At 49.9% G+C, this 20,515-nt stretch overlaps 3 protein-coding genes across 3 annotated transcripts; all 3 read right to left on the bottom strand.

Moving 5' to 3' along the window:
* Window positions 1–126: 126 nt before the first annotated feature.
* Window positions 127–5,754, bottom strand: LOC115538019 (SUMO-conjugating enzyme UBC9). Its single transcript, XM_030349843.1, has 7 exons — window positions 5,374–5,754; window positions 5,037–5,122; window positions 4,688–4,771; window positions 3,558–3,630; window positions 3,293–3,402; window positions 2,024–2,103; window positions 127–1,490 (listed from the first exon to the last, which is right to left on the bottom strand). Exons 2-7 carry the CDS (start codon window positions 5,100–5,102, stop codon window positions 1,427–1,429), a joined length of 477 nt encoding a protein of 158 aa, XP_030205703.1. The 5' UTR covers window positions 5,103–5,122; window positions 5,374–5,754; the 3' UTR covers window positions 127–1,426.
* Window positions 5,755–6,661: 907 nt separating this feature from the next.
* On the bottom strand, window positions 6,662–10,284 carry mpst (mercaptopyruvate sulfurtransferase). Its single transcript, XM_030349842.1, has 2 exons — window positions 9,462–10,284; window positions 6,662–8,508 (listed from the first exon to the last, which is right to left on the bottom strand). The coding sequence occupies exons 1-2, from the start codon at window positions 10,048–10,050 to the stop codon at window positions 8,222–8,224; spliced, it is 876 nt and encodes a 291-aa protein (XP_030205702.1). The 5' UTR covers window positions 10,051–10,284; the 3' UTR covers window positions 6,662–8,221.
* Window positions 10,285–12,800: 2,516 nt separating this feature from the next.
* On the bottom strand, window positions 12,801–20,282 carry LOC115538007 (uncharacterized). Its single transcript, XM_030349831.1, has 4 exons — window positions 20,093–20,282; window positions 18,168–18,618; window positions 17,588–17,983; window positions 12,801–17,501 (listed from the first exon to the last, which is right to left on the bottom strand). The coding sequence occupies exons 2-4, from the start codon at window positions 18,615–18,617 to the stop codon at window positions 13,608–13,610; spliced, it is 4,740 nt and encodes a 1,579-aa protein (XP_030205691.1). The 5' UTR covers window position 18,618; window positions 20,093–20,282; the 3' UTR covers window positions 12,801–13,607.
* Between the last annotated feature and the right edge of the window lie 233 nt (window positions 20,283–20,515).

Genomic DNA, 20,515 nt, shown 5'->3' with positions numbered 1-20,515 from the left:
GCCGTTTGGAGCGTTGGGCTGATGACACGCTACAGGCCTCGTGCCTGGATCCGTTGGGCATTGCAGTTCATAACACACACTGGACAATTTAAAACCAAGTAACCGAAATTAAAAAAGATGAAGGGCTGATTTTAAGTCTTTTATTCAATTTCTTAATATTACATTAACTGTGTTCATTTGCTTTTAATACCACACACAAATGTCAACTGGCTAAAACGATATAAAACATAACCTCCACAGTTTTCCGTATTTATATTATGTACATGCACTCATTTCTTCAGAGGCAAAGCAAACCTGTTTTTAAAGCCCCTCTTAGGCTGTGAGCCCGCCCCCTCTCACCTGGTGGACCCCCCGCCAGCCAATCAAACGAGAACATTAAGGAACGGAGGCTGGATGGGACATTGAGGAACGGAAAGGAGACAGATGCTATGTACACGCGGCCGAGCGTAAGACAGGCCGCCCAATGAGGAGACTGCGTAGCTCTAGCACCCCGCCCGGGGCTTAATGATCCCTGGGACGGTTAACCCACAGGGATCAACAACCTCTAGCACCCCGCCCGGGGCTTAATGATCCCTGGGACGGTTAACCCACAGGGATCAACAACCTCTAGCACCCCGCCCGGGGCTTAATGATCCCTGGGACGGTTAACCCACAGGGATCAACAACCTCTAGCACCCCGCCCGGGGCTTAATGATCCCTGGGACGGTTAGCCCACAGGGATCAACAACCTCTTCTGGAGCCCAAGGGCACTTTCATTCGGACTTCAATCGTAGTGATGACCTTAGTTATCAAATCTTGAGCAGACTTAAGGGAGGAGCTAAACACTAAAACAAGAGGGTTCCCTGGTACGGCTCCGCCCCTACGCTGGGTCGCTCTGCAGCGCGGGCATACCGCCCATCGCCTCCTGGAGCCATCACCTCCTGGAGCCAACGCCTCCGTCCATCGGGCTGAGTGTAAGAAAAGGACCGTCGAAAAACAAGAACAAAGCCTCAGCGAGAGAGGGAGCGCCGACCGGAGCTCCGGTCAGGAGTAACAGACTCAGAGGGAACTAAAAGGCTACTGATGTTTTATTTTTAACAATACAATAGGCAGCAGGGCCCGTCCTGGTGCCTTTGGACACAAGGGGCTGAACGCAGGCCTACGGCCGCACAGGAAATCAGGGCAAATCGAAGCGGTATGGTGGGGGTGCATTCATGTCTAAGTCCAGTGGGAGGAGCTAAATACAAAAAAAACGATCAAGACGTTTGAACATTCCTCGTCCACGGACCAAGAAGACATGATGGGCAGAAAAGAAGAAGTTTAACGTGAGTCCTGTAGAATAGTAAAATGGATTAAAAGGTGGTTCTTTTTGGAGTGGTCCTTGGAGTTTGGCCCCCCCTCTGCTGGGTGGGCCGGCCGGCCGGGGGGGGGGGGGGGGGGGGGGCCTCTATGTGGGGGCGAACTTCTTGGCCTGCGCCCTCACCCTCTTCTCGTAGTCCATCCTGTTCTGGCTGCAACACACAAGAGCATTGAGGTGAGAGGGACTCATGCATCAGAAGGCTGGTGCTGATTCTGAGAAACTCACCATTTGTCAGGCGGAAGTGGTTGAGCTAAATGAGGGACTTTTTACGAGACGTTTCTGAAGAATTCTTTCATTACTTTAGTCCTGAAGGTACATCCGAGGTAACCACACATGGAGACAGCCTCCCCATGACGGCAGCCCAGGGCCCGTGGTCACGTGCTGCCTAGGCCGACTTAGAGCGAGACTAATTCACCCAGACTCCCTGAACGGCTGTCCAACATTAAAGACCCCTCACCAATGGGGGCTCCAGTGAATCATGAATACATACGGCCTGCGAGGCCGGACACTCAACACCCTGGACCAGAACATCACTGGGGCCTCAGAGCCAGGCCGGGCCTCAGAGCCAGGCCGGGCCTCAGAGCCAGGCCGGGCCTCAGAGCCAGGCCGGGCCTCAGAGCCAGGCCGGGCCTCAGAGCGAGGCTAGACCAGAGGAAGGAGCCGGACGGGCTTCAGGGTACTGACCAGTAGATGGTGTAGGCCTCTGCCTGGGCTGGGTCCTGGATGTTGGGTTCATTCAGAAGCTCCTGGATGCCCAGTAGGATCTGAAACCACACAGCCCTGTTAGAGCCAAACTGCTGAACCCCAAGCCCCACCTCCACCCAAACCCCACCTCCACCCTGCTCCCCAAACCCCACCTCCACCCTGCTCCCCAAACCCCACCTCCACCCTGCTCCCCAAGCCCCACCTCCACCCTGCTCCCCAAACCCCACCTCCACCCTGCTCCCCAAACCCCACCTCCACCCTGCTCCCCAAACCCCACCTCCACCCTGCTCCCCACCTCCACCCTGCTCCCCAAACCCCACCTCCACCCTGCTCCCCAAACCCCACCTCCACCCTGCTCCCCAAACCCCACCCTGCTCCCCAAACCCCACCTCCACCCTGCTCCCCAAACCCCACCTCCACCCTGCTCCCCACCTCCACCCTGCTCCCCAAACCCCACCTCCACCCTGCTCCCCACCTCCACCCTGCTCCCCTGCTCCCCACCTCCACCCTGCTCCCCAAACCCCACCTCCACCCTGCTCCCCACCTCCACCCTGCTCCCCAAACCCCACCTCCTAGGTCTGTGTTAACCCTGGTTGGGGATGGGCGGTGTGGTTGTGTAATGGACCCCAATGGCTAGCAGAAGTGCTGTGGTTCTAGCCGGATGTATTATCTGGTACTTTTATTGGAAACACGGCCCACTTAAGTTCCAAGAAAGACACAGGGCTTTGAACATACGGGGGGACTTCACGTGGTCACACAACAGAAGGTAGATTGTACATTGTGCACTTCAACCAAACGTCACCACAGCCCTCATCCCTCTACTCAAGGGAAGACCAAGAAAAAACACCAAAGCCCCATTCTGGAGGACCGCCAGAAAGTTGAAATATAATTAAGACCCTAAAATGGAGTCTACTACTGACAGTCTGTTATTATTAGCAAGCAGAGCGTGACTGTGTTGTGTGATTGGGAGCACCTGTACCCCAGGTAGAAGACCCCGAGAGGGCCCCGACTACTGGTGATGTACTGCCTCAAAGTGGTCGCCATACGTCGACCACTTTGAAGCAGTACATCGGAACACCTTCACACACGGAAGTATTATTCCCCGATAATTTTCAATGGAGCAAACTTGTGTTTGTCCAGATCAAGGAACCCCTATACTGCCCCCTAGTGTCCGTCGGTCACAGCAGGGGGCTAGCCCCAGGGTCTGTCTGGTAACACCGCTGTATGCGCGCGTGTGTGCGTTCAGACCTGCTTGATGGTGATGGCCGGCCTCCAGTCCTTGTCTTCCTCCAGGATGGACAGACAGACGGTGCCTGACGGGTACACATTGGGGTGGAATATAGGAGGCTCGAACTTGCCTGATCGGAATCCAACAGAAAACAGGTTCAGTGCTTGATAGGAAAAAGCCCAACACGATTAGTTCTACTATTCATTTCACCCTGCAAATAAAAATGACTTATTTGTGCCGAGGCAACACAAATGAAAACCACCTACTGAGTGGTACGATACTCACACTTGGGAGGGGAGGATGGGTAGTCGTCTTTGAACAGCATTCTCAGCTTGTACAAGCCCCCTTCCCACAAGGTCTGAAGAACAAAGACGATGGCACTTTTACTCAAGTGCTCAATATGTGGAAACTGACTTTTACAGCATTTAGTGGAACGAACCGAATGGGCCAAACACAACCAATGTATAAAAACCCTGGTTAACTGTATTAAAAGGACAGGGTGATTTGACTCGGCTATTGAGGATACAGTTGAAGCTACAGTTGATCTGGGGGTCAGGCTCTATGTCGGTGGGCCATTGGCCACAGCAAGGCTGCGCTGCTTCTTCACGCTGTTCCCCTCATTCTCTTCAGCGGTGGGGTGAGCTGGGTCCAGGATACACTCAGACCCTTTAAACTACCGAGTTTATGGTTAGGTGGTTAGGTGGGCAGGACTGCACTATTACTGTTTATCCTCTTTTAAAGGTATTAACATGGAATTAAGATAGCGACTTATCGTGATACCTAGATTTATAGTATAAATGAATAACGATGAGAAGATAAGCCCTTGAATGGTTGAATATGAGGTTTGAAACTTCAGTGAGAACTGAGAAACTAAATTTAGTGTGATAACCTACTTTATAACTTTATTACTCTGTATAGTTCCACGTAACGACCCTGCGAGAGCCCGCTGTGCATAATAGTATTTTGGAGTCATAAGCCTGTCATGATATTAATCAATATAGTGCTAAAATCCTGATAATTATTGTGTAAATAAATATGTCCATATAGCCAGCCCTACTCAAGGGCATATCTCATTGCTTGACTATTTGTGTGGATGGGGCCAAACTGATTGTTATTAAATATACAAAGAAATCCTTAATCAGTCGTCGTCCATCAGGCTTCCTGTTAACTAATAAATGGTGCTTGTACAGAGACCATATCTCACTCTGGTTGTGCCGTAATACCGATAGCACGGCTGGATTACCTTCAGTACTGTCGGCGGGCCGACTGAAGCCCAGCCAGGCTGGAGGACCACCCTAACCCGTACCCAGCTGATAGTCAGTGTAACAGCCCTCCCTCACGTGTAATATTGTTTGAATTACTTCATTATGAATTTATTGAACCAGAGAGCTGAACTCTGCATGAGGTCCACTTACTCCTTTCTTCCCAGGGATGGCGCACTCCCAGTTCATCAGATTCATGGTGCCATCTGGGTTTTTAGTGGGCACAGCAACAAATCCCTGTGGGGCAGACAAGAAGAGGTCATGGTTGATAAACACATGGTTGATAAACACAGACACTAAACTGGGACCATAACTGGACTGGTACATCAGAATGCAGCATTGTATATTTTTCTGCCAATGGATTAACATAAATATACAGTAGAGTAAACCTAGGCTAATGAACGAGGTAAAAACAGCCGTAGGGTCCTGGAGGGCGTCCCAGGTCAGAGATGTATGGATGATGCTCTTTGCACTTCATATAAACTTATCTGAATTGACTTACGAAGGGGTGGTCTTTCCTCCAGGCTTTGCGCTCCTGAGACAATCTGCTAAGAGCAATGCCAGACATTGCAGCTCATTAACGCCTCCCTGCGGAAAAACAAACCAAAGACACGCACACGTTTTAGCTGGGGATCGTGGGATGTGTCAAATAAGCAGCTCAAAAAACAGACATTATATAATTCTTCACAGTAAATCCAAAGTCCGGAGTTTCCGACCCGACTCTAAAGCACTCCGCCACAAACGGCTCCGTGCCCGTAGCGCTGCGTCGGGTGCGTTTATTAAATTACTGAATAAAGGCGCCATTCAACACCGAATGATAGCCGTTCAGATTAACGTACCTCGTTGTTTTATTTGACCGAACCCGGATGAGTTAATCCCCGGTGTGGATGGTTTTTGGGGAACACTGTGAGCTACCTAGCTTGTTTTCTCAACACCGTTAGCTATGCAGATCGCGTACAACCGCTGGAAAAACAAAAGCTTTGAGTGTTTGAGACAACGTGCGAGTCCGGCGGGCGTCGTCTGGTCTGGGCCTGAATACTAGAACATCAACATCACTTCAGCAACGTTTATCTTTCATAAACCTTTATGTATTTCAACGTAACCATAACAGCTGTACAGCACAATGCAACTCGTAGATGCCGCTTCGATAGCTAGCATTGAAGAAGGACCCCAATTTGTTTATTTCGTCAGGACCTTCAGGCGGTCCACGGGAAGCTTTCTCCTCTCATTCCAAGACAGAAGTCAAAATGCCGTTTTTGTTGTGACATTTTACCCGTAATGTCGATAATAATAATACATCAGTTACTTATATCTACAAACAGCTTTTATAATTATGGATCTTCTGTTGGTGCATTTTTTTTTGAATAAGATGATTCCAGAGTTAACAATTATTATTGGAATGACTCGTATCGCTGAATGCGTCGTCGTTCATCGTTGATCACAATGCATTGTATAATTAAATGATGTAATATATGGACGACTAGGATCCAAGTCATTGTATGGAATGCTTGTGCCACACGTAAATGAGACCTTCCACGACCCTTTGGTTTTTCCATTTAAATCAAGGTTGCCTTTGTGAGATACGTCACACATATACATATATATAGGATACATAAAGTCGTTATAAATGGGAAGCTTTCTGCGCTTTTGTCAAACAGGCAGTTGGTTTGACCCCCCAAAATCTAGTTTTGGAACCGGTATAAACCGGTTCTGATTTGCTCTGCGTCAGCAACATAAATTTCCAGCCGCCAGTGCACGGGGCTGATTGGTTGTTTGTTCTTTCTGGTAGTTGATTATTGTTTCCTGTCAACACGTTTGACAAGGCATCATGTTCCTGGAATTATCTCCGTAGTTTATTCGGGAATGGAACAAGAAAGCACGATGTTTGGAAAAAGACATTTAACACATATTGAAGTGAAACTATGTTTAATTATCTACAATGACTTGAAGGAAGTTAAAATCGCTCGAGGGTTTTGTAACTTTCCGCCGACGCCCCCTTTCCACACGGACGCGTTCGTGCGTCACAAGAGCTGGACTTCCGAACATTGGATGATTGACAGGTTCACATTGTGGGCCATTTTTATTTAGTAATAACTGAAATTATTCCATACACTGTCCAAACCTTGCTACGCAGCGACATGTACAGAATTTATTTCCCTGCCAAAAGAAAGATACACCAGGCTAGATAATTATTATGAAAAAATATTTCAGAAGTTATTTCACATTATCAACATTAGTTTGAACACTTCGAAGCAAAGAAATCAAAGTTTGAATGCCAAGGCACTTTTATTTAAACTGGTGTTATTGTTGAGGCATAGGTATCAACATAGGTACACAACGTTATATTATAGCCCAAATCTGTTCAATGTTATTTTCTGTATTTGTAAATAAAATGCAGGCCTATACTTCAATCTGTACAGAAGTATAGACCCATCAGACCCATCAGGCCCAACAGACCCATCAGACCCATCAGACCCAACAGGCTCATCAGAACCATCAGACCCATCAGACCCATCAGACCCATCAGACCCAACAGACCCATCAGACCCATCAGACCCATCAGACCCAACAGACCCATCAGACCCATCAGACCCAACAGACCCATCAGACCCAACAGACCCATCAGAACCATCAAACCCATCAGACCCATCAGACCCAACAGACCCATCAGACCCAACAGACCCAACAGACCCAACAGGCCCATCAGAACCATCAGACCCATCAGAACCATCAGACCCAACAGACCCATCAGACCCATCAGACCCATCAGAACCATCAGACCCAACAGACCCAACAGACCCATCAGACCCATCAGACCCATCAAACCCATCAGAACCATCAGACCCATCAGACCCAACAGACCCATCAGACCCATCAGACCCATCAGACCCAACAGGCTCATCAAGGATCCTCAACCATTCAGCAACACATGAGACTTCTGAAGGCCCCATGCTGGACAACATCCACCCTGGAGAAGGTCCTCCACCTCCGCCCTGGAGAAGGTCCTCCACCCTCCAGCCCTGGAGAAGGTCCTCCACCCTCCAGCCCTGGAGAAGGTCCTCTTGGAGCCGTCAGGTGGTCCTCAGGGCTGGAGGAGGTGTCAGGTGGTCCTCAGGGAGGTGTCAGGTGGTCCTCTGGGAGGTGTCAGGTGGTCCTCTGGGAGGTGTCAGGTGGTCCTCAGGGCTGGAGTTGTCAGGTGGTCCTCTGGGAGGTGTCAGGTGGTCCCTGGGAGGTGTCAGGTGGTCCTCAGGGAGGTGTCAGGTGGTCCTCTGGGAGGTGTCAGGTGGTCCTCAGGGAGGTGTCAGGTGGTCCTCTGGGAGTTGTCAGGTGGTCCTGAGGGAGGTGCCAGGTGGTCCTCTGGGAGGTGTCAGGTGGTCCTCAGGGCTGGAGGAGGTGTCAGGTGGTCCTCAGGGAGGTGTCAGGTGGTCCTCTGGGAGGTGTCAGGTGGTCCTCAGGGAGGTGTCAGGTGGTCCTCTGGGAGGTGTCAGGTGGTCCTCAGGGAGGTGTCAGGTGGTCCTCAGGGAGGTGTCAGGTGGTCCTCAGGGAGGTGTCAGGTGGTCCTCTGGGAGGTGTCAGGTGGTCCTCTGGGAGGTGTCAGGTGGTCCTCTGGGAGGTGTCAGGTGGTCCTCAGGGCTGGAGGTGTCAGGTGGTCCTCAGGGCTGGAGGTGTCAGGTGGTCCTCAGCTCTCTACGGGCCCTCAGAGAGGACCAGCTCCGGGGGGGCCCTCTTGAACCACTCGGACCAGGAGCCGTCGTAGACGCAGGCCCCCGGGTGCCCCAGCAGGGCGGCCGCCAGCGCCACGTGGCAGGCCGTGACCCCGGAGCCGCAGGACACCCAGAGGGGCGCGGCCAGGTCCACCCCCGCCTCCCGGAACAGCTGGGCCAGGTCCTGGGGCCCCCGCACCTCCCCCGAGGGCCCCAGGACCGAGGTGAAGGGCATGTTGACGGCCCCCGGGAAGTGGCCCGGACGGGTGTCTGAGAGGAGGAGCAGAGGAAGAGGAGGAGGAGGAGGAGAGGGGGAGGAGGAGGAAGAGGAGAGGGGGAGGAGGAGGAGGAGGAGAGGGGGAGGAGGAGGAGGAGGAGGAGGAGGAGGAGGAGGAAGAGGAGAAAGAGGAGGAGGAAGAGGAGAGGAGGAGGAGAGGGGGAGGAGGAGGAGAGGGGGAGGAGGAGGAGGAGGAGAGGGGGAGGAGGAGGAGGAGGAGAGGGGGAGGAGGAGGAGGAGGAGAGGGGGAGGAGGAGGAGGAGGAGGAGGAAGAGGAGAGGAGGAGGAAGAGGAGGAGGAAGAAGAGGAGAGGGGGAGGAGGAAGAGGAAGAGGAAGAAGAGGAGAGGGGGAGGAGGAAGAGGAGGAGAGGAGGGGGAGGAGGGGGGGAGGAGGGGGGGAGGAGAGGTGGAGGAGGAGGAGGGAGGAGAGGACGAGGAGGAGGAGGAGGAGGAGGAGGAGGAAGGAGAGGAGGAGGAGGAGAGGAAGAGGAGGAGGAGGAGAAGAGAGGGGGAGGAGGAAGAGGAGGAGAGGAGGGGGAGGGAGAGGAGCAGGAGGAGGGAGGGTCTCAGATAGGAGGGCAGTGAGAACAGCCTGGTGGCCAATCACACGTTGGACATGCTGAGTAACGCTCTTATGAACTGATGAACACGTTTGTCTAGTGTCTGATGATGTGATAGTCGTGTAAAAAATGTATAATAGTAAAAACTCGCTACTAAATGACAAACTTACAAGTTCATAAGATTCATTCTACCAAAAAAAGAATGAATACCTTTGTTTGTATTATCTTGATGTTTATGGCTACAGTTCAGGAAAAGCCATTGTATTTTATAGATAGTGTAGAGTCTATCCCTGGAAGGACAGACTCTGGATCCTGAGCGATTTTTTCTTGGGAAACTGTGGTACGGATATTTAGATGCATCGCAGTAGACCCCTGTGGAGACTCACCATCTCTGGGCTCGGGTTCGATGCCCTTGAACCGACCCGCCGACCGGGCATCGACCACCTGGATCCGTTTGGTTCGGATGTTTTCCAACACGTCTTCATACGTCTTGACCAAGGACCGGTCTACACTTGCCTTGAACTCCGCGCGCTCGGGTTCAGAGGGGACAGAGGTCAGGGGGTGACCCTCAGCCAGCCAGTTCTTCATCCCACCGTCCAGCACCGACACGGCGGGGTGCCCGAACAGGCGGAACATCCACCACACGCGCGGCGCGCTGAACGACCCAAGAGGGCTCGTGTCGTACACCACCACGTGCGTGTCGTTCGCGATGCCCAGGTGACCGACGTACTCCGCGAACTCGGCCGGACTCGGAACCATGTGGTCGAAGGCGGAGGTCTTATCGGAGCACTCGTCAACGTCGAAGAACGAGGCGCCGGGGATGTGCGACTGTTGGAACTCCGCCCGGGGGTTCCGCCGCACCTTGGCCAGGTACCAGGAGCTGTCCAGGACCCGCAGCTTGGGGCCCACCAGGCGGTTCTTCAGGGCGTCTGCGAGCCATTTCCCCGTGACGAGGGCTCGGGTCTGAGCCGCCATGGTGATCCGGTGTCGTTGATCCCGACTGAACCCGATATGAGTCAGAGGGCGAGACCGCCCGCTGCTGACGGCTGGGGTCAAGAGAAGCTAACAAGTAGAGCTGAGCAGAAAACTTAACTTTACGTTCCGTCAGCAACTACATGTGATGATATGGAGCCTCTTAGTGAACCAGTGCACTTGCAGTGGCTTTCGTAAACACTTTTCTCAAAGTGTACTACCTCACTCCAACCACACGGGGGCGCCCCGGGACCGCGACTCTGCATCACTCTGATCACCAGTAAATAAAGTAAAGTTTTATTCGGCTGTTAAGCGTGACGTAACACCCTTTCAAAATACAACTTCCGGTGTAACACCGAATTCTGCGACCCACCGAATAGTGTGACCCCAGGGGGCGCTGTTGCACATTTCTGCATGGAATGGAGCGACTGCTTCTTCGTTGTTTAATCTCTTCAATCGCGGTAAAACCGGTCTAGATTATCTAAGAGTCTAAACAGTCTTTAAAACACAGTTTACAATTTAGAAAACCTTTATTTGATTACTTAAAATACCAAAAAGGGGAGATTTCACTGCATTCTTTTGCATCTGGACCACCGTAGAACTGTCCTGATTGAAAACCACTACAGCTAGAAACTTCAAATCTGGACCAGATTATCACAATGAGGCTATACATGATATAAAACATGGTTTCAGATTTGTGATACTTTTACCCTATTTGTGAAAATGTAATAAAGACTCATTTTAATGCTTTTTTTTGGGTCCAGACCGCATTAGAGCTGGTCCTGATTGAAAACCACTACACCTAGACTCTTCAAATCTGGACTAGATTATCAAAGTGAGGCTATACATTATATAAAACATAGTTTCAGATTTGTGAAACGGGGATGTGGGCTCCGGCTTCCCCCTCCACACACACACACACACACACACACACACAATCACACACACACACAAACACACACGCACTCTGTCCCTCCGTCTCAGCAAAAATCAGACACAGTTGGAGACGGGCGTCCCAACCAGGGACGAAGGCGGCGCCGCAACGGGGCCGCCGCGCCAGGGCAGGGGCCAAGGCGGCGGCGCCGGCCCCCTGAACACTCGGGGCTGTGCAGTGGGTGTTGGGGTCGTCGGGACGTCTGACCCCTAAGGTGGGGGCTGTGTGGCGACTCCTACGGGGGTCGCGCCGGGGATTCGAGATGCCGGTTGGGGGAAAAGGGGTTTTATTGCCTTTTTGTGTTGGGGTTAACGGTTTGGGGTGTGTGGTCGGTAGAATGTAGTTGTGTGTTGTGGAGTGTTCCTTGTTATGTGTAGTGTTGCCGCTGTCACACTAAATTTGTACCGGCTGCCAAATTTGTACCGGCGCGTCATCCATACGTAATCCATTCCAAACCTGCCTGTCAGCAGATGATCGCGTCGTCCGTTGCCGGGCAGGTTTAAAAAAACATTTGCGCTCATGTTGCAAAAGACGAAATAACATAATACAGTTAACGGATCGCTAGATAACACTTGTTTTTACTTTATATTTGTATTGTATTTAATTGTTTGATCAAATTTAGCTAGTAAACTGAGTGTTTAAAGCGGGTTTCAAAAAAAATTTGCGCTCATGTTGCCAAAGACGAAATAACATAATACAGAAAACGGATCTAGATAACACTTGTTTTTACTTTATATTTGTCTTGTGTTTAATTGTTTAATCAAATTTAGCAAGTAAACTGAGTGTCTAAAGCAGGTCAAGGACGAAATAGCACAATACAGATAACGGATCGCTAGATAGAAGGTTCGCGAATGTTCGTGAACCTTTCGAGTCATTCGACGCAATTCGAAGCGATCATCTGTTGCCAGGCAGATTTGGAGTGGATTACGTATGGATGACGCGCCCGGTACAAATTTGGCAGCCGGTACAAATTTAGTGTGACACAGCCACTGTTACCGAGAGTTGCATGTCTGTTGGTTGGGTGTGCGGTGCGCTTTTATGGAAAGCCAAGAAGGCCACAATCCGGACCTAGATTGGCGCGGTAAAAGTGCAAAACCGTACGGAAACCATACGGTTTCCGTACGGATTCCGTACGGATTCCGTACGGTTTCCGTACGGATTCCGTACGGTTTTGCAAGAATTCCGTACGGAATCCGTACGGAATCCGTACGGTTTCCGTACGGTTTCCGTACGGAATTCTTGCAAAACCGTACGGAATCCGTACGGAAACCGTACGGAATCCGTACGGAATCCGTACGGAAACCGTACGGTTTCCGTACGGTTTTGCACTTTTACCGCGCCAATCTAGGTCCGGATTGTGGCCTTCTTGGCTTTCCATATAGGTCCGCCACCCATAACGCCGTGCCTGGTTAAAAGGTTTGAAACATTGAAGCGTTATTCCCGAGGCAGCTGTGTGCAAAATCGTAGTCGTGTATTTTTTATCAGCAATATTTGCTCTGAAATGGGTGATTTAGTCCAATCTTCAATCTATAATGAACTTAAACTGAGCATTCACATATTTAAGGATTTTAATGTTGCAACAATAATACTACTATAATACTAATTCTGACAATGATCATTATACTTTTGTATGTCGCTTTTCTAAATGTTCAAAGAGTTTAATAATTAATAACTGATTCAAATGAAGGAGTCAAAAATAACCAACGAAAGATAAATTAAAGGTCACATTTAAAAATCTAACAGCTGGTATATTATATCAAACAATGGTAGTATCTTACTGTAACTTTGTTTAAGTCAACCTTTAAATAAAATGAGACTGTTGGCAATCCTTAGTATTAATTTATTTAAAATGAATTCAATAGAAAAGTTACAAATGTATAAAACCATGGAAATGGACCCAATCTAACTGAAATTATTGTTTTACAAAGATTTGAAACACTGTTTCTCTTCAAACCTAAAACAAAAACTCTAAAACAGTGACGAATGAAGAATGTATGCACACAAAATCATGCAGTAAGAGCATTTGAAGGACCCTTCAAGATTCTATATATATATTTAAAACAATTCTAGTATCTAGGATCTTTGGTATAGTTTTATATTATAGCAAATAAAATAAGAGTTATAAAAAGAGTTAGCATATAGAATAACTTAAGGCAACTGTTACAAAATAATAAAGTCATTGAAATTGACCCCTATTCCATTTCAAATCTTTATTTAATGGAAAATATTCAAACTCATATTCTACCCAGTTTTTTGTATTATAGCAAATAATTTGTTGAACTCATAGAATATCATTTTACAGTTTGTTAAGACAAAGATAAAGTGTGGCAGAACATATTTCAGCATCAACATACTTCAGCAGAACAGATAAATAAAGGTAATAATAATAAGGTTAATTAATGGTAATAGTCTTACAAATAATTTATACAATCACATGAACTGAATGCAATATTTAGTAGTTATATGTCGATAAATCATCAATTCAACAATAAATATTCTCACATTTATTTATTGGGTTTAGAATGGAACAATTGAACTGTATTATTCTGTTCCTGCCGTTGAAGGCACTTTGAGGTCCTGAGGTTCTATAATGACAGGAACCTGAAGGGCCCTGCATCACTGCGGATCAGGGCATGTACTTTTTTGACTTCATCCTGGGTATGATTTGAATGTCTCTGATGTCATCGTGCTGAAGAAGCCAACACAGGTAGCGTTCTGTACCCATGCCCCATCCGCTTGTGAGTAGGGGCCTCACCTGCCGCATGTTAATGTACCACTTGTATGACTCTTCGGGCACCGCGTGGTGCCTGAGGGCCTCCTGAACTAGCTCAGGGGTGGAGTGGCGCTCGCCCAGACCTACAGTCTCCCCGAGGCCCAGCAGGAGGTCCGAGGCCTTGGCCTTGCTCTGCCCTGAGCCTTCCACATAGGCCTGGTAGAAGGGGACGCCCAGGTGGTCCATCTCCGTCAGCCACACGGCGCCGCCATACTTCTCGATCAACACCCTCTCGCCCTTGCGGGTCAGCTTCCGGCCAAAGTGTGGCTGGCCTTGCTGAACCCACTCCAAACAGTCTGCAGAGGGCATCATGGGAATGGCTTGGTCTAGGGGGACTCTTGGTAGAGGTTGGTTTCCATGAAGCTTACTCAACATGTCCGTGATATGGGTCAGGGTCCCAGCGGTGTTTAGTATGATGTCAGAGTGGTTTTTCAGCATGGCGTTGGTGAGGTGAAACACGTAGGCCTCTGCTATCTGAATGGCATTGTCCATATCACCCAGGAGTTCACACTCCACATGGTAGAACTGATTCAAGTGTGTGGCATCAGGGTCTTCCCCTCTGAAGCTGGGCGATATGTAGTAAGTCCCTCGGAGGCTCTCCTGGAAGCGGAGGAAGTACTCCAGTACAAACTGCATGGAGTCTGCAAGGTATACATCTTGGCCCAATATGTTCACCAAGACCGGCTCTGAATCCGACCCCAGGCCCATGGGGGAGGAGATGGTGTCAGTGGTGAGAGGCGTCAGAGCGTACGAGTACTGGCAGACATTATGGAAATACTCCACTGTGCTGTGAAAGAGGGTGTTTTGAATCTGAAACATGTTGTGGTACCACTGACTCCTGATGGCAATCATGGAGTGGGTCTGAGGTTCTTGCCATGATCCAGGAGGCTTACATTGGCTGATGGTTGAGTGGATTTTCTCAAGGGCTTCAGGCTTGGCAGCTTGACCATTGAGTGAAGACACATATCCGGGGTAGCTTTGGAAATGTTCAGGTTGCAGTTCTTCAGGCTTGCTGCCATCTGGTGACGGTACTAGAGGAATCATCTTAGCATGGGCGTAATCAATCTCAAAGCCTTCAAAAATGAGTGCAACTCCCCTAGCTCTCATTCCCTCTTCCAGTAGTTTGGCTACTTTATAGATAGCTCGGGTCAGTGCTGTGTAGTCTGCATCTTCTAAACTCAAGATGTCACTGGAAAGGGGCTTGCGAGGCACCACAACTGTAAGTCCGGGCGTGTTAGGGTATGGCGTCAGGAATGCAACATGCTCCGAGTCCTCCCAAACCCTCCATTGTTTCTCTTCTCCACGTACAATACGAGAGAACAGGTCGTCACTGGAATGATCCCCCAAGTAATCATAGCAAGAAGGGGCGTTTGGTGTTGGCAGTTTATCCCTAACCTTGGCCTGAACCTGGTCCAGCAGTCCATCCTCACAGCGAGGCCCACTCTTTGAGGAGCAGTAGCCAGGATCAAAGGCTTTGAAGTCCTCTTGTTGGGATACATGAGGGTGCCAGTCCGTTTCTAGGCCATGGAGTGGCAGCAGTTTGATTTGGGCTGGGTGGTCAGGGGATGGGTTAGAAACCAAGGCACAGCGCTGTACTCCAAGTTTCTTACACAGCAGGTTAGAAACGTTTTTTGCTGCTTGAAGCATGGCCTCAAAATCAGGTAGAGCTAACTGGAAGATGCTGCTTGGACCACTTAACGCTTTTCTCGTCAGAATTGTATCCCCTGGAGTCCAAGGCTTTGGATTAAGGTGGGCAACTAGCTCATCTGTCTCCCAGATCACATTGGAGATCTCAGGCATAGGTCTGAGGACCTCAACCCGTGAAATTCCGCCAACCATGGAGGCTACAAACATCACCCCAGCATTGGTCTCAATGACAGCTTCCCCTTTAGAATCTACAGCGATGATCCCAGCACTGATGCCTTTGAGGTTTTCAGAGATCACTTCTCGACATGCTTGTCTGAGGGTGTAACCTTTGTGGTTGTAGAGAATGGCTACTTTCTGTGCTACTGTGTGCCTCAGAAACACATCTCCATCTCCTGAGCATGTAATAGCTAGCTTGTCATCCCCATATATCCCTGCTCCTACTACAGCTGTGTCTCCAACCCTGCCTTTCAGCTTCCCTACCAAACCCCCTGTAGACGTTGCAGCAGCTAGCTTACGCCAGCGGTCCAGAGCCACCGCTCCCACAGTCTGTGGATGGTTGTTCTGTGGATTGACGTCAGCCTGCAGCTTCACCATTAGCTCTTTGTGACGGATATCAGTGTAGAAGTAATCAGGGCCGAGAGGTTCCCCTGGCTCCAAACCGTGAACAAAGTCCTCCGCTCCTTCTCCCACAATCATGGAGTGGGGACTCTTATCCATCACACACCTGGCCGCCTTTATGGGGTTTCTTACCCTCTGCAAGCAGGCTACAGATCCAGAATTAATCCCACTGCAATCCACTATGGTGGCCTCCATTTCATTTTTTCCATCTTTGTTAAAAACAGAACCCTTCCCTGCATTGAAGAGGAAGCAATCTTCCAAAGCTTCCACTGACCTCTGAACTGCATCAAGGCTGCTGCCCCCATGTTGAAGCACTTGGGAGCCGAGGCCTAAGGCTGTCTTTAGAGCAAACTCAATGACCTCCACTACTTTGCTGTTTAACATCATCACCTCTCCAGCCCCGCCATGTATTACCAGAGTAAAGTCTGGGCTCATGGAGTCTGAATTGGGTTTTATTTTGGACAGAGGCCCTTCTACAGAGCGGTTCACCTCTGCATTCACTGACCCTACTTGGCTGTCATGGAGTACACAATCCAGAGCACCCATTTGGCATGCGATGGAGTATCTGAGAGCTAGTAGCATCACTAGCTTCATGTTGATCTCCAGACTGTCACGAAGGTTTTCCAACACCATGGCAAAGCTACCTTTAGCATTTAACACCATCAAGACCTTGTCTCTCCTTCCAAGGTAAGTAACAGCTAGTTGGTCCTTAGCATAAACATTTCCGACTGCACACTCTACACCTTCCATTAGATCTTTACCAGTGAGGTAAACAGAGGGACATCCAAAGGGATCCAGGAACTTTTTTAGTGGGTTGTCTGATGGCAAAGACCACCGAAGGGCAGCAAGATGAGGACCTACTCCCTGGCCACTTTTTGTTGCTTTGATGAGGTTCTTGTGCTCCAGAAAGGCAACATGGAACAGTTGTAGAAGATGAGCGCTATACTGAGGAGCGTCGTCATGCCGCACACAGGATGCAAGGGCGCCTACCAGCTCTCGAGACCTCATAGTCAGGGAGTATGTTGGGTCGCAGCGGCCATGTTTGTAGTGCCGCATGTGGGTTGGTGTGACAAGGATGTGATTGGCTGCAGACTCACCAAAAATTTGACTCAAGGAAAGTTGCAGAGAAAAGTTGATCCAGGCATCGTACAGGCCTCTTTGACTTCTCAATGCTGAAAAAACATCTGGGTATGAGGACACCTCAAAAGTAATGACTGGATGAGTGGCCTTTAAGGAAGGGCTTGGGGTGATTCTGATTTCTTGCAAGGGGAAAGGTAGGGGAGTTGGGGTCACCCTACTGCCATCGCTTTGTGCGTCAGACCGGCCGTGGTCCTCGGGGCCGTAGTGGTCGAGGTTGATGTCTACCGTTTCAGAGAGATGAAACAGACACTCTGACACCAGCCCCGCTACCATGCCATCCACCGCGCTGTGCTCAAACACCATCCCCGCCGTGCTGTCCTTGAACACCACCACGTTGACCACCTGGCAAACCAAATGAAAATGAATGTGTTTATCAATGAATATGATTGTCCGTGTGCATCAGATGGGTGCATCAGTCCACTAGTTACCTTGTCGTAGTATCTCAGACAAGGACCGTCCCCTCCACCCAGGCGGACTGTGTTCAGGATATTGGCCATCTCCGGGGGGGCCTCGCAGCCCTCCAGGGAGAGGGCCACCACCGCGCTCTCCATGAGCCCCAGGGACCCTGCGGCCAGGCCCCCCTGCTTCACCATCTCCCCCCTGAGGGCCGCCCAGGACCTGCGGTCCAAGGCTGAGAGGCCACAGATAGTGGGAGCGTGTCTCTGTCCGCTGGAGGCGGTGTGGCTCATGGCCTGAGCCAGCTGATGGTATATGTCAGAGACCGGCAGAGGGCGCATCGATCCATCGCTGCCACGGCTCAGGATGTCCACCGGGAACACGCCTCCAATGCAGGTGACGATGGCATGGAGGCTGTCTGGGTACATCTATAATCAAAACATATGTATGTTCACATTCAACGCCATTTAAATGTTATGGAAAGAGGTCAGCCTACTCTTGATGGTCGGTTTCATTGGCGATAGTTATTCAGAAACTGGTCATTAAACCTTACATTGTCTTTACATTCTAATTGGATCAGATGTATAAATGTTTGCACAGAGTTAACTCCACCTTGATCTCGTCGTGCTGGGCGCCCGGCAGCCGGCAGGCGGCGAATATCTGGGCCTGCTGCGTGCGCTCGGTGGCGGCCGTGGCCTCTTCCACCAGCGAGGGCTCGCAGTGCAGCTTGGCCACGGCCCACAGCAGGGCGGCCGCCCGCTCCAGCTGCGTGCCGGCCCTCCCGGCCCTGCGGGGGGGGAGCACGGCCGGGAGGGCGGTGGCCGTGGGCAGGGGGTCGCTGCACTCCAGCAGCCGGCTCTTGAACTGCTCCGTCACCCAGTTCTCGCGGCCGGTGGCCGAGGCGGCCAGGCGCCTCTGCGCCGCCTCCAGCTGCCCCCGCTGCTGCCCCAGGGTGTGTCTGAACTCGGGGTACAGGTCAGGGGGCAGCGTGAGCTGGAGGACGCGCCCCACCTCCCGCAAGGTGACGTCCAGCTCCGGAACGGGGAAGTCGAGAAGGGCCATCCTGTGGAGGAGCGAAGGGAGCAGTGAGGTCGGAGGGAGCACACCTCATGGGCTGACACTTTTGTGACAGCATGGAGGAGTGGTTTGTTTGTTCACCCTTGTTCCTGTTTGTTCATCCTGGAACACGTGAATAGATTGGGGTGTTTCTGATATGCCATATACCAAATATAACAGATGGTCTCTTGTCACAAACTCTATCAATATGTAAATCAATATGTAAATGTTACTTTTTTTGGTGGTCAGTTCAAAGATGTACCCCTATCTCTCCATCACAGACAGACACACACCCACTCCCAGGACTTATATCTATAAAACAATGTGACACGTCCAGCCTCCTTGTCTAATCCTCATCAACAGTGACCAGTGACCACATGAACGTCATTCTCCTATTACCTAACAAAGATCCTATGCAGAAGTATGTAACCACAATATTCACTGGGTGTGTGTGTGTGCGTGTGTGGAAACAAAGGCAACACAACGTCATGACACATAACCGCAGACATAATAAAAGGCAATCATATCCTCTTCTCCTCATTTCCATAACCACGCAGCGAGGCGGGGCTGATGACGGTTCCTCTGCGGACCAGCAGCACAGAGCCCCCTTTGTCTCCTAACCCCTTTGTCTCCTAACCCCTTTGTCTCCTAACGCGGTCCACATGAACCCCCCGGCCCTCCCCGGCCAGAAGGGCGACGGGGGGGGTGGGCATTGGTAGGACTCCGTCCCTCGGCCCCCGTGACTCGTGAAGCTCATTACTGACGCCTCTCGGTGGACGCCGGACCCCCAGAGGAGACTCCAGCCGGTGTTTGGGTTTGCTGCTGGCCTGGTGGGATTCCATTCCATTTCTACTCATTTGATCTCACAGTTTGAATCAGTAGCATGCATGTCTGACAGCCTTGTGGTGGATGACATGAGCAACAGGAAATTCCACCAACACAAACGCACCACAGCTTTCTGTATGCGACATACCTGTAAGTGTTCACATCATCAAAACAGCCATGGGTGTACACAACATATGGAATTGGTTGATATGTGATTCATATAGACACTTCTAGACACTTATATTTAACTTTGTAATATATATATAAATGTATTAATTGAAAGTTATCAACATTTAATTTATTTTATAAATCCATGATAGTTAGCAAATGTTATGAGTCACATATGTAAGCATACAAACACAGAAACATCGATTTATATATATAGACACATTCTGTCATGTCATCTCTTTTTATTACAATTACAAATACAATCTTATTATACATCTGACTCATTACTGAATTACATTTTACTGCCCACCTACTACAATGAGCATGCCAAATAGCTTTTGTCATATACTATGGACAAAACATCCTAAACACACCTGTTGTACACAGAGTACTATAATCCTCCCTAGATCAGCCATGGTCCACTGTCTCATGGACATGATATAAAGACATAGATGTAGATGATATGAGTATAGAGCAGTAGAACTGACCTTGATCCAGACTCTCAAGATGTGTCCGGTCCGAGGGTTGGAGCAGCAGTCAGTGAGAGGGTTTGAGCTGAGCTCCTCCAGGTTTGAGCTACTGAAGGGTTGGGCGGGTTTGGCTGGTGATTCCAATTAAGGAAGTAGCCACTGCTGACTGATAAAGCTGTTGACTGCTGACTGACAGCTCTGTCTCTGTCTCTGTCTCTGTCTCTGTCTCTCTCTTTCTCTCTCTCTCTCTCTCTCTCTCTCTCTCTCTCTCTCTCTCTCTCTCTCTCTCTCTCTCTCTCTCTCTCTCTCTCTCTCTCCCTCTCTCTCAGTCACTCTCTCTCTCTCTCTCTCTCTCTCTCTCTCTCTCTCTCTCTCTCTCTCTCTCTCTCTCTCTCTCTCTCTCTCTCTCTCTCTATCTCAGTCTCTCGCTCAATCTCTCTC

Source organism: Gadus morhua, unplaced genomic scaffold, assembly GCF_902167405.1.
Source record: "Gadus morhua unplaced genomic scaffold, gadMor3.0, whole genome shotgun sequence".
NCBI lineage: Eukaryota > Metazoa > Chordata > Actinopteri > Gadiformes > Gadidae > Gadus > Gadus morhua.
Note: the sequence above shows the minus strand (reverse complement) of the source record. Positions and strands in the feature narration are given on the sequence as shown.

Excerpts from the sequence above, each read along its gene's own strand:
- LOC115538019 (XM_030349843.1), bottom strand. The coding sequence starts at position 5,102 with ATGTCTGGCATTGCTCTTAGCAGATTGTCTCAGGAGCGCAAAGCCTGG. Across the intron at positions 4,772-5,036 it reads GGAGGAAAGACCACCCCTTC|GGATTTGTTGCTGTGCCCAC; the intron begins GTAAGTCAATTC and ends TCTGCCCCACAG. Across the intron at positions 1,491-2,023 it reads GAGGCCTACACCATCTACTG|CCAGAACAGGATGGACTACG; the intron begins GTCAGTACCCTG and ends TGTGTGTTGCAG.
- LOC115538007 (XM_030349831.1), bottom strand. The coding sequence starts at position 18,617 with ATGGCCCTTCTCGACTTCCCCGTTCCGGAGCTGGACGTCACCTTGCGG. Across the intron at positions 17,984-18,167 it reads CCCAGCACGACGAGATCAAG|ATGTACCCAGACAGCCTCCA; the intron begins GTGGAGTTAACT and ends TTTTGATTATAG. Across the intron at positions 17,502-17,587 it reads GTCTGAGATACTACGACAAG|GTGGTCAACGTGGTGGTGTT; the intron begins GTAACTAGTGGA and ends TTGGTTTGCCAG.
- mpst (XM_030349842.1), bottom strand. The coding sequence starts at position 10,050 with ATGGCGGCTCAGACCCGAGCCCTCGTCACGGGGAAATGGCTCGCAGAC. Across the intron at positions 8,509-9,461 it reads CGAACCCGAGCCCAGAGATG|ACACCCGTCCGGGCCACTTC; the intron begins GTGAGTCTCCAC and ends TCCTCCTCTCAG.